This window comes from Pagrus pagrus (assembly GCF_965226575.1).
Source record: "Pagrus pagrus genome assembly, chromosome: 9".
In the NCBI taxonomy this organism is placed as follows: domain Eukaryota; kingdom Metazoa; phylum Chordata; class Actinopteri; order Spariformes; family Sparidae; genus Pagrus; species Pagrus pagrus.
The window spans coordinates 33,119,020-33,132,412 of record NC_140193.1 but is presented as its reverse complement, the minus strand read 5'-3'; the positions used below and the strand labels follow the sequence as shown (position 1 = coordinate 33,132,412).

General features: G+C 41.7%; 1 protein-coding gene across 1 annotated transcript in view; it reads right to left on the bottom strand.

Annotated features, from left to right (window-relative positions):
- LOC311262208 (dual specificity calcium/calmodulin-dependent 3',5'-cyclic nucleotide phosphodiesterase 1A-like) overlaps positions 1 to 13,393 on the bottom strand; it is a 182,240-nt gene that overhangs the window by 144,953 nt on the left and 23,894 nt on the right. The window contains exon 2 of the mRNA XM_084361456.1: positions 4,676 to 4,702. Coding sequence (XP_084217582.1) covers positions 4,676 to 4,702 — 27 coding nt within the window. The remainder of the gene's footprint in view (positions 1 to 4,675; positions 4,703 to 13,393) is intronic.

The window sequence follows — 13,393 nt, the reverse complement described above, 5'->3', positions numbered from 1 at the left end:
GTCACTGTGAACGTTCATAACGGTCAAATGTGTTAGTCTCTCCTGCGTCATGGTGCGCAGCCAGGTTTTCAGCCTGCGCAAGGCTGAGAAAGAGCGCTCGGATGCCGCGACAGATATTGGCAGGGCCAGGCACAGCTTAATGAGCTTCTCCACCTCTCTCGTGGAAAGGGGGTCAGTTCCGAGGAACCCACATCCACTCGTTTCCCCTGAGCCGCCTCAATAACTGCCTGCTCTCGCCCTGCAGCTATGCGGAGTCCTTCCTGATCAAAACGCTGCTCCGCCTCGGAGCGCACCAGGTCCATATGCACATCCTGGATGGTGCTTACTTCTCGTATCCTCCCGTGGGTAGGGAGGCTGATGAACGACGCCACGTCATGTCAGACAGTTTTCTCTAGCTTTATTAAAATACATAATCAGCAGCTTCACAGTAGTCGGATATACAGAAGGTTATTTAAAGCGGAGTGAGTCCCTGAAGCAGTCTCCCTGCAGGAGGAGATCCCTTGGCCAAGTGATCAATGTCTTTGTTGCAGACCTCTTTGCTGTCCTCAGCGCAATTAGGCTACGCATATATCGTGTGTGTGTGTGTGTGGGCGGGGTGCAGGTGTGTGTGTGGGTGTGTTGACAGCCGCGTAGTGCTTTCTACCGATCCAGCACGGATCCACCAGGGAGGGATTGTGGATTGGAATGAGGGTGCCATCCATGGCATGGCGCAGGAGAATCGGTGTAACAGCTGCCACACTCCGTGACACCGATGCCTTGCTGAGGCCAGTGCCGTCCCCCACCACCTCCAGGAAGCTCCCCACTGCGTAAAAACGCAGCGCAGCCGGGAGCTGCACCTCCGGGCTGAGGGCAAAATTGCAGCGGGTTGCTCTCTGGATGTGTGGAGACACCGAGTGATCAGCCGTTGGATCTCCGCACGGGGCAGCCGGTACTTTGCCTGGACAGCCCGGTCTGACAGCACGTCCAGTGGGGAGAAGTGCTGACGCACGTATGCATTTATGTAAACGGTATGGCTTCGCGCACGGCGACGCTGTTGGTTCGCAGCGAGAATGTGCTGTATTGCAGCCATGGTTTATCACACGCGCGGACTTTGGCAACGCATTTATATAGAGTAGCAGGTGAAGCCTCTCTGGATGAGGTTCAGCTGAGCTTAATTACATCTGTTCCCTTGATATCTGTGAAATGCCACAGGTTGTTGTATTTTTATGTGTAGTACTATAAACTCATATGCAGATGTGTGTGGAAAACTTAAACGTGTAATTCAATAAAAAGTTTTTTTCTTCTTCTTCTATTAACCTATGTTTCTTGCGCCAGTGGTCCGCAGCTATGAGCACATTTCAACATTGAGCATTGTTTTATTATTTCGAAAAGTGGAGGATGTAAATTTCCCTGACGCGGCTTGATCACTGAGCATTTGGTCACTAAGAAGGCTGTTAAGAGTGGGTCAGCTCGATCTTACATTTCCTTCTTAGTGAAAGATCTTCTTACTCTGGGAAACACATCCTTCTTTCACAGCGTTCTTAAAAGCGCTCCTAAGAAGATCTTAGCACTTAAGAGCTTCTTAACGAATCTGGGAAATGCGGCCATTGGCAGGGCCAGACACAGCTTAATGAGCTTCTCCACCTCCGAATGCAGGATGGACACATCCTGGATGGTGCTTACTTCTCGTCCCCTACACACATTCCTCAGTATGGGGGAATGCAAATGTTAAGGCATCTGGAACAAGTTCGCTTAACTGGAAAGACCACATCCATCCCCCACACTTTTGAAAAGCTTGCTACACCAGTGCCCCCACCCCCGCGCGCTGAGGACAGCAAAGAGGTCTGCAACAAATACATTGATCACTTGGCCAAGGGATCTCCTCCTGCAGGGAGACTGCTTCAGGGACTCAGTCCGCTTTAAATAACCTTCTGTATATCCGACTACTGTGAAGCTGCTGATTATGTATTTTAATAAAGCTAGAGAAAACTGTCTGACATGACGTGGCGTTGTTCTTCTTTCTATAAGCCTGTTGTAGAAAATAAAAGGAATAGAAAGCACAAATATTTGTGTTAAATTCTGACACCAAAACTGAAAGAAAGAAAGCAGCCAGTGAATCAGATCAATAGAACGTTTTTTTTTTCTGGTTATCATCTAATGATATTCGGTACGCTACAGTTGTGGTGTCAGAATTGAATGTATTTTATGTACACAAGCAGGAAAGCTGGTGCCGCGGCCAGCGGAGAATTAATGCTCATTTGCTCATTTATTTGCTCAAACTTGGAGCCATATGTGATCATAATGATGAGAAAAGAAAACACATTAACTAAAGGTACTGCCTATACTGAGATCTGAACTCATATAAGCGGCAAATTCTGCTTACTGAGGGAGCTGCGCTACCAGGGGAGCTATACGTCAGTCACAATGCTCTCATGTGTCTTATGGATCAGCGACCCGCTGCCCCAGCCGACACACATCAGCGTCTGGACATACGTGCTGCTGTCGTGTCTTCAACCTAAAAACTGATCTTTATACATTTTTTCGTTGAGTAAAAATCCTCTCTGAATTATGGAACTGATAAGAATCATTTCTTAAATGCTTGTATGGACGTTGAAACTTCTGCAGGCTGTGCGTAATTGTTTCTGCCTCCGCTTATTAGCCGTGGCTGCAGCGAGCGAGCAAGCGAAATTACAACCTCAGATGTCTTTAGGGTATCAGATATTATTATAGGCTATTCTTATATTTAAGCAACATCCAGTCAGGCCGTGATATAGGCTCACGGGGGCGGACTGGGACAATAATTCAGGTCGGCAATTTTACCAGTAAACAAATGTTCCTTAAAAAACAACTAATGTCCATATTTTAGCTCTACTGTAAAACAAAGAAAGCACAAGTGATTATCCAAGGTCACCCAGATAATTGAGGTGTCCCACCGCTGTGAAACAGTCAGTCTGAATCAATCTGATACGGTTTAGCAGTCCCCCTCTCCATTCACTCTACCTGTAGCCTAAAACAGCGCCACTCTCCATTGCAGCTACATTGTGGTCAAATGTGGAATTGTCCCAAAATCGTTTGAGCTGCAATTCAGTACTATGCTTCCACCTAGTGGCTACAGTTGTCACTTACATTTCACGCGTTGCGTGAATCTCGCTCCCCGCGAGTGAAATGGCCACTTTGAAGTAGTACCTACTGTACTATCATGTCCTCTATTGCGATGTATGGTATTCTTCTTAACACACCTTAAAATGAGCAAAAGAGACCGACTTATACTTGATTTATGGAGGAAATACCGATGCCAATATAAGGGGGGAAAAAAATTATGATATCTATATAAAAGCCAATATACACACATTATTTTTAATCATCCTTTAAATGTGGTGGTCAAAAACAAAAATGCATGTAACAGAGGCAGGATATGTTACAGTTTAACAAACTTCATTGTCTAGAATGACATCAGTGCGCTGATGAACAGAACACCGAACAGTAAACTTCATTGGGAATTCACTGGTAACCTCTTAAAAAAAGGTTTTTATATGGCTGTATATCAGTATGTATATGTATGACGAATACCAATAAATCTATGATTGGCCAGTCTTCTTACACCTGCTACTGACAGAAGGAAGTACCAGTCTTCATACTTTGCACCCACACAGACGCTTCACACCACAGAACCAGAACATGGAAATCTGTTTACTGCCTCCTGTCAATCATCTCACTCCCACAGTAAGAAATAGGAGTCTCTTCCAGGAATGAAACATGTCACCTTTTAGGTGCGACTGTGGTATCCATTTATTCTCACCATGTCTTCACCAGCCAGGACAACAGTTCATGTTGCAATTCTAAGCTATTCCAAGCTAGGCTGAACCCATGTTCCATATTAATCTTCTCCTCTCTAATGATAGACAAAAGGCTTCCCACAATACTGTAACACGGTTCCTTACTTCAATTGAATATGATATCAGAATGTGCATGTGAGGAGTTTCTGAGTGGGTGTGAAGTGGCATTCTGTACATGTATCCAATAACTCCTATACAGTCCCGGTGTACAAACTGAGAGTGAACGGATAGATGGATGAATAGATGTATGGGCCGATGGATATTTTGTGCTAGGCTGTGATTCTGATCTTACATTCAGGATGAAGAAATTGTTTGAGATTTGAACAACAGACTGACTGCAGGGAGACATAAAGACACCATTGTGGCCAGGCATTGTGCCATTGTCATGGTAACCAAACACCTCCTTGTAAACTGGATGAAATCTGTTTTAGTAGCCATGGTTACAGCTGGAATCAGACAGGGAGACGGAGTGAGAGAGAATTCAAGTTCAAGTCTGCAGACATTCAAGCATTTCTTTTGCCTAAAAAAACCTACAATTTTAATAATATTCAATTATTATCATCATCATCGGTTCATGTCAGTTTTCAACATGGCTGATAAACATGCTCATTTTACTGGTACTTAGATACTTAAAACTAAATCTGCAAGAAGCTGTTTTTTTGGACTTTTCTCTCTTGAATAAGTGAAACTCTTTAGGCCTCCACCAGTTATTTAAATGAAACAATGGGAGAAGTTTACAAGGGGAATGTCTCTTTGGAGTAAATGCTATACTCCTGTACTTTAATCCTGTGCTTCCTCATATTGTTTGTGTGTGTGTGTGTGTGTGTGTGTGTGTGTGTGTGTGTGTGTGTGTGTCTTACCTCTGCGAAGTACTTTTATATTTCTGCCTGTAAACATGAAAAAGAAAAACAACACAACAGTCACTTAAATATACCAATCACACGCTGGATACAAGCAGCCCTTATCATAAACTGACTATGACCAGGTATGTTTGTCCAGGTCATAATGACCTTGCTCCCAGGAACATTTTGGCAAAGTGGCCACATTCAGTATTTCAGGTTACATGATGCACACTTGGGCAAAATAACTTTTTCCCCCAAACACAATCATTACAGAATTATCAACCCTAACCCTAACCCAACTCCTTGCTTTAAACACACAGAATGTAATTTCTGCCTCTAGGGGTTTCTCAGTCAAAACTATGAAAACAAAACAAACGGTTTAATGACATGGTGACATAGCATGGGATCATGGGAGTTGTTGTGTTTATTGTTAACAACCGGTTTTGCTGATAAAATCTATCTGAATCTGACAGGTGTACAGACGGGCTAATGTTTCAAAAATGATTATTTCCAGTCACGTTCACTTTCTTACTTCCTTTTCTTTAGAGGTATGTTGAGACCTCATCCACATACTGCAAACAATAGAGAGGCCTGTAAGGAAAACCAGAAGCCTTACTACAAGTCCCTCTCAAACTAGCAGGACTTTAGAACAAAGGAACTGAGCCAACGCCCAAAGGTCCGGCAAATTGTACTTCGATGCAATTTACGTTCCAAATTCTAACCCCGCTCCCTATTGGACAAAAGTTGCCACAATCAATGAAACTTGATCTCAATGCTGTGAAGAAGCTCCAGCTTTTATTCAGCAGTTACCGCAAGGGTGTGTTTTTGGTGAAATGTTTGAATTTGCTTTGACCTAGGCCACAGTTCCTAACTCACTGGACGAGACAGAGACTCTTTTTCTTTTCCTTTTTGTTAGAATGTTCTTTATTACTTTTTTACAGGACGCTGCAGCTGACCCCATACTCGCATCCAAAACGAGTTTGGAGTTTGACGGGACGCACGCTAGTTGCAACGACAACCCAGGTAACAGGCTTTTGTTTGGGCAGAGACAGATAGTTAAAGCGTGTTGCTTAAAGTGTAACTAAACCCCTAGGTTTTGGCTGAGGTGCATCTAGGCTGGAAATTTTAAAAAATGCCTTGATTGTGGGCGGGGCTCCAGGAGCAGTTAAGACACGTCCAGTCACTCTGTGCAGCCTCCAACAGAGCCCCCTCCCACACCACTACACTCACACATGCAAAAACACACACAGAGGGGCGGGGCGAACAGTGGTGGCTCGTGATGTAAGCTGTCTCCAAAACTCATCGGCCTCCATCTCAGCCAATAGCAAAATTCGATTGTAATAGCCGGGTTTCAACCCATAAGAGGGCAGTAACTCTTACATTTTTACAACAAAATACACCAAATTGAAATACTTTGACTATAATGTCAAGAGTTGGACCAGAATACATCAACAACACTACTTCATACCCAAATACATTTGTTTTCAGCAGAAAAAAGTGGTTTGGGGGTTTAGTTACACTTTAAGTTTTTGTTGTGAATGGACCGCCAAGTCCTACCTATGGTATAACCCACTGTATGCTGATTACATGTGTTTATGCTCTCTAGGAGCTAATTTGCACTGATCCACTCAGTGGATAGCCTTTATAGACTTGAGGCCGTGAGTCCATAGTACGTCGTGGTACTGTCCGATCAGCGGACGGTAAACAAACCTCGGTTCGCTTGCTGATCTCTGACTGAGAGAGAGATTCTTTGTTGTTGCTTTTGCTTACTTTCTTTCCCTTTTACTAACCTACATACATATACACACCCATATACACATTTCCGGGGGACTTATGGTTAATGACCTCACTATAATATTAGATACGTGTGTGTCGTGGTATCTCCCTTTTATAACTTTAGATGCGGACGCCTCGTGGTAGCAAGGCTACCTTTCTGAAATAGTGTGTTACTGTTCCTCCTAATCCATTTTGAGTGTAGTCATAGTGCACATGAAGCCAAAGGTGTTGTAACCATTGCCGTTGTTCAAATCTCGCGCGTTCGTTCAAGTGACTACCTTTGGTTGACATATTCACGCCTGCCAGGTACATGATTCAGCACAATCACTACCATCATCTCTGAATTCGTGTCCGCATGTGACTTCCCCAAGTCACCTCCGCCATTTTGTAGTCTTACAAACATGATTTCTCCAAGTCACGTCCGCCATTTTGTAGTCTTACGAACGTGACTTCCCCAAGTCACATCAGCCATTTTGTAGTCTTACGAACATGTATTCCCCAAGTCACGTCTGCCATTTTGTAGTCTTATGAACGTGACTTCCTGTCGGCCATATTTACACACACACATACACATATACAGATCTCCATCCATATATATGTCTGTGCCTGCTTATGTTGTTTTGGAGAATTGCTGGTTGTAGTTAGCAACTGTTGTTTGTTAAGTAAGTGGTTTATGGATTGAGGACAAGCTTTAATAAACACTGTTGATTATAACTGAGCAGTTTTCTGTGATTATTATCCAAAATCTAATGTTATAATAACAGCTGGTTGAGATGGTCAGTGCTCGGATTTACACCTTCTATTTCTCTAATTATTGATATTTTTCTCATATTAATAATTTTTGATAAACTTCAGGCCTTGAGACTAAAAGCATATCATTTGATTATTGATCCCTAATTCCAGGATGGTGCTCCAGTGATTATTAATGAATACTGATAACATACATTTCATTGATTAACATTAATAACTTAATTATTGTCAATAATCAGTTAATATTCCCCATTGATTTCAACAGGTATCATGTAGTGTTTCTTCACTTTCTTCACAGTTATAGCTACAGGCGACCAAATGAAACATAATATAAAATTACAGACTCAAATACTTGGGATAATGCAAGTACAAAACTCAACAAAAAATATAACAAAGATCGTCTTTTTTTTTTACATTTTAATTGTAATTTTATATATCTTTAATATATATATCAATAATATACTGTTTATTCTATTTACATTTTTTGTTAATATTCTAATACTCTGTTTTGGGTGCTGGAGAAAAAAAGCCCTCAGCGTTTCCCTTCCCTAAAAACAGCTTATTACAACCAAATTTTGTCATTAGGGTGGTGATCTCTACTGGCTGTACTAATTATTACAGCTGAAAAGGAGCAAGTGAAGAAAAGAAGTATAAAGAGCGAAAAGTCTATATAGGGAGGAAGGTGGGGATGGACAGTCAGGTTAAGCAAGTACAGGACTTTCATCTAGGAGACTGCTGTTCGTGTCCAGTGTGAAACCAGAAGTCAATGGTGAGTTATTTTAACTTAACTTTAACGTAGTGAAGTTGCCTCATAAGCATCATGTGACCTTTGTAACGGAAGTTACAGAACCACCAAACCACCATGTTTTCCTAAACCTAACCAAGTAGTTTTCTTGCCTAAACCTAACCTAACTGGTACACAGCAACTGTCATGTTGTCTTTTGGGAATGGTGATATATGTTGTTTTGGGACATGTTGACAATCAACCTATTAAGTTGTTTAAGAATGTGGATGTGTTGGTCTAATTTGTCCCGCCATAGCTGTAAAACGAAACGCAAATATTTTTACACTTCTCAAAAGATCTCCAATATTGTGTGATGTGCTGTTGTTTCAGCAAAACATGTCTACTCCCCAACAATAAATCAGTTCAACACACAACCACTTTTGCTTCATTTAATTGATGTCTTGTCAAAATAATTTGTTTTTTGACTATTTGTGAGCTGCATTAAACTTGTTTACCTCATCTTGTTTGTTTTGTTTACCATGCTTTGTGGATGTGACGTTGCTGCATCATCACTCCACATTATCGCTGCAGCGAAGGCCTTTTGTCCACCTTTGTTTGTTCACACTGAACCAAGCTGCACTGCGGATCCAAAAGAGGCGTGACAGTACACATCATGACGTTGACATCTGTGTGTTTTTTTCAACTTGTTTCTTCCGGTGTCCACCTGTTAATCTAAACATGTATCCGCCGACTGTGGCTCTGATACTACCTCCAGAGGCGGATCAGAGCTGCAGCAACTGTCCCCCCTCTCTACCTCTGTAACTTTCACACAGATGGCGATGCAAAGAATCGCCTAACCCATGCCGAAAGGGCAGTGTGACTGGGGCTACTGATTACTTCTGTGTTGAATGCTTGCTCCACCTGCAGGTAAGGAGTGCTGAAAGCTGCTCTTACAGCTGTTCTAAATATTCAATTGCTATGATATCCACAGAGATTCCCATGACTTTTTCTGCTCAGGGTCTACAGCTGAAAAATAGCATCTTGGCTAACTCTGGGGCATTTACAGCAACTAGTGCAGTGCCCATTCAAAACATGCAGTTCAAAAGGGAGGGATTGGTTGGTCTGCGCTATTGCTGGTTGCAGCTTTTTTTTTAAATTTGTTTTTTTAAAACTAAATCAAACAAAATTAGACCTAACATTGTGCTTCCTTGAGCACTGAGCAATGCTTCACTTGAGTTGAGCTGAGCTCACATTATATCTAGGCCTGCCAAAATCTAAAATAAGTAAAAAAAAAAATAAACAAATGGCTCAATAGATGCTTGAATAGTGTCATGTCCTGTGATATTTGTGCTAGATATTTTGGTGCTCGGTTTGGTTTCTTGTTTCTGTTTTGTGCTTACAGAAGTGCATGGAGAGGCTGGGCGGAACTTCCCACTACTGGAGCTGCTGTCCCACGCTCGCCTGCAGCAGGTTGGCAATCAGCGCCCGCTGATAAAGCCCTGCTCTTCACGCTACCTGCTGCCAGAAGATTTCATAAACTAGATGTGGTACATGGCTCCAGTTAGACTGTCGATCTCCATGACTTCTAATTGTTCTAATTCGTTTTGTTCTCTTGGAAAACGAATTACTCTTGTGTTCTCTCTGCGATCAGTGTTCGACATCACTCCATTTTCCTGTGTTTCCAGCTCCAGCCATTCAGCCCTCCACACATCTGCAGCCAGCAGCCTCTCTCCGTGCGCACCGGCGTCTCAATGCACCACGCTACCACTAGTGTCACCATGAGCTACCGCACCTCCACGCTACCAGACGGGGACTCCACCTGGAGTGCTCAACTCCTTCACTTGCAGAACTGTTGTGAAATCAATAAATCAAATCAGTAACAAATAGGCTATTAAATGCACCAAAAAAATAATGAAGGCTTTAATTAATTTATAAAATGTGACAAAATGATACTCATGCTTTGATTTGCCTCTGTATTTATTTACTTTCTAATTACATTTTCCATTTAATTTATTCATTTATCTTTTTTTTAAATGCACTTTTGTATTTATTTATGTTTTTCTTCTCCCTTTCCTTTTTTCCTCCTATTTATTTCTACAAACTTTTTTATTTCTGTATTTACCAAAGAAGGGGTGGTCAATCACAGTGAGTCATGGGGTTAACTTTTCACCTCTTGATTGATCGACATCAGCGTGCATAGATCAACTACACATGCCTTGCTCACACAGTGGTAACCACTGGCCAGGCTCTCTCACTGTGGGTCTTCAGCCAGCTCACGAGCCTCACTATAGTACGTGGCTATTTATTTACCAACTTAATCCGCACTCACATGGGTTCCGCAAAGTATGACAGCTTCAGTGACTTGAATTTGTTGTTTATCAGACAACAAATGAGATGCAAATTAGGTTGGGATAACAAGAGCTACTTGATGTTCACACCTCAGACAGCTGGGTGGAGGAGGTTTTTCAGGCCCAGGCCAGGTGGGACCCAGCAGGGAGAGTCAGCTAATAAGACAGCTACAAGTTAATCCCAGCTAACCCTAAATTTAGCAGCAGTTAGCCATCACTTTAACACCAAGTAAAGCTATATGTCCACCAGGAAGCTTTGTAAGTCACTCAGAATTTAGGCAGAGAAGTTGGAGGACATCAAAATCAGAATCCTGCTTGGTGAGCATCAATTTTTTCCTTTCAAGACTGTTTAACTTAGTCCTGTGATTGGCTTTAAATGACAGCTGATCATTTGTATAATGAAGCAGAAATGCATGAAGAAAAATGAAAACAAATACAGGCAAAAAAACATTTGTGGAAATAAATAGGGAGTAATGAATTTGAAGCTAAAATAATACAGAAACAAATAAAGAAATAAAGAAATACATCTAAAAATTAACAAAAATAATACATTAATGGAAATTAAATACATAGTTTATTTGCCTTTGTATTAATTCAACAGCAGAAATATCGATTTATGTCACATTATACCTACATTTATTTTCAGTGCATTCAATGTCATTAATTTATTTATTGAGAAATGTATTCATTTATTAATGATTTTGACATTTGTAGTTCTCCATAGAACTGCAACAAAAAAAAAACAAACAGCTCAAAGACACATTAGTATGTCAAACAAGAAAATCCATTCAGCTCATCATTCTCATCACAAAATTAGCTGCCTCATTAATATTAAACCTTGAATTGTGAGTGTGCTTTTTTGTGTTTGGTCATTGGTGGGAACAGTGCTTGAACTTTTTTGTGTATATTGATCATATGACTTCTTCCTGATAGCTGTAAACTGTAAATGCAGATCAATAAACTATATAGATCTGTACTGTTTGAAAGGGAATACAAGTGTACACATATGTTTTATCATTGTTCTCCCTAGTTTCCGTGGTAACAGTGGAGCAATTTGCTGCAGTGAAGTCTCTGCTGAGAGAAGAGGGACAGCTTTTTTATTTTTTCAATTTCCTTATATTTATTTACTGTTAAAATGTAACTCCAAAACAATAGAATACACATGGGCAGTGTAGATGGAGGCAACCACTAAAAATTAAACACGATACACACGGACGATACACACCCTGTGATAGAAGAAGGAAAATCACATGAGGATGAAAAGATGCAAATTCCCTCACTGAAGGCATCAGCCTGGAAAAGTCAGGACAATGTGGTGAGTCACTCTCCAGAAACAATTTCCTTCAGTGTCTGTCTCACCTGTCAGTGTTGGTGCTGCAGCATGCTTTTGTTACTTTGACCAATTACACAATGCAGGAGTCTGGAACTGCTCACTCCACAGCAAATGCTATAATTCAGCACTGATCTGCCAACACAGGCCAGTGTACAATTACTGATGGACCATGAAATAGCAGGTCCTTTTTGTCAGATTCAAAGCTGCATTGTGTCAGAGGTGTGATTAGCCTTCAGGGTCAGATTCCACAGCTGTAAATGACTAAATCCTGATCAAATGAAGCATTCAGATGCTTGTCAACAACTTGTTGATTTATAAGAGGTTTATACGTTTTTTCACCTTGTGAGTGTGTGTTTATGTGTGTTATGGCAAAACGTGGTGCTGGAGACACATACTGTAGCAGGAACGAATGCTGAGGCGATTTTCAGTGTTTTGGTAGGTGTTTTTATATCTGACGATCTCTTGACAGATTTTTGTCAGATTGATATAATGCCGTGCAGGAAACATTGTAGCGGTTTGACGGTGCCGGGGTGCCAGTCGGAGTATAAATCTGACCAGAATAATTTTTGTTTAGTTATAAGTCAACCCTACAAAAAGGACCCATGTATTTCAGTGCATGCCTCCTTACTTAACACTCAGAAATCAGCAGGCAATAAGAAACTCCCACACAAGAATTTAGCAGATCAAAACAGTGTATTTATACATTCAGTGCCCCAATACAAACCCACAGTTCAAATACCCTAAAAGTGTCTCTTCTCAACAGACAAATCACTCCTCTTTAAGATCTCCCAAACAAACAGAAAATACTCAGTTTGAGTCTCAGTATAAGCTTGGTCAACAAAACAAAACAAAACCAAGCGATGCCTCGTGTGTCAAATAAACAATCTTCGAGATCTCCCAAACAAACCGAAAATACTCATTTTGAGCCTCAGTATACACTGGGCCACCAAAACAAAACCAAGTGACGCCTCTTGCGTCAGATAGACTATCTTGGATATCCTCCCACAACAACGTACAATGAACATGACAAAAATATAACTTAATTTAACTGAACTAAATGTAGCCTTGCCTGAACTCAAACCTTCCTCCTCGTCCGTATAGATTTAAAGTGTGTGCTTGCTTGTGCGTAATCAAAATGCATCAAGGCTGGATGATGATGATAATAGCTGCAGAGGCGATTGTCATCAGGTTTTGTGTTTTTGCCTCAGACAGACGACTTCTCATCACCATTTTAATTTTGTTGAAGCCGAGCTCTGCTGCCACACTGGAGACTGGGATTCTTCAGTAGTTCTTCTACGCGCTGTCAGCGCCTGGATAACGAGATGCATTGACTACGGTGTCCAGGTCAGCAATGATGCCCACATGCTAAGAGAGAATCTTTTTTTGAGAGATTTAGTAACTTCCACGATGTACTTGCAAAATGAAGAAGGTCTGCACATCTGGTTGTGTGAGCATGATCTCGCAAAACTTGCTGTCTGGTAAAGCCTCAGTGAATTTCATTTCCTCCTCACCTGGCCCTTTCATCAAGTCCTCTAGGCTAGCCAGGGCCATGTTCATGAAAGGTTGGATGGAGGAGATGTTAACATCCTCTTTTTGTTAAAGGTGAGGTTCATGCCTTTTACCCCAGCCAATTCCACAAATCCGAATTCCACTAGATGCATGTGCGTTGCGGAACGGCTCCAATACACTTTTGCTCCGCGCTTCATCGTCCGTCAACCCCCACCGGCTGGTGTGGAGGAGCAGAGACGGACTGAACATGGATCTGGTGGAATTTAGGGGTGAGACTCATAGCTGGGCAGTTCCTC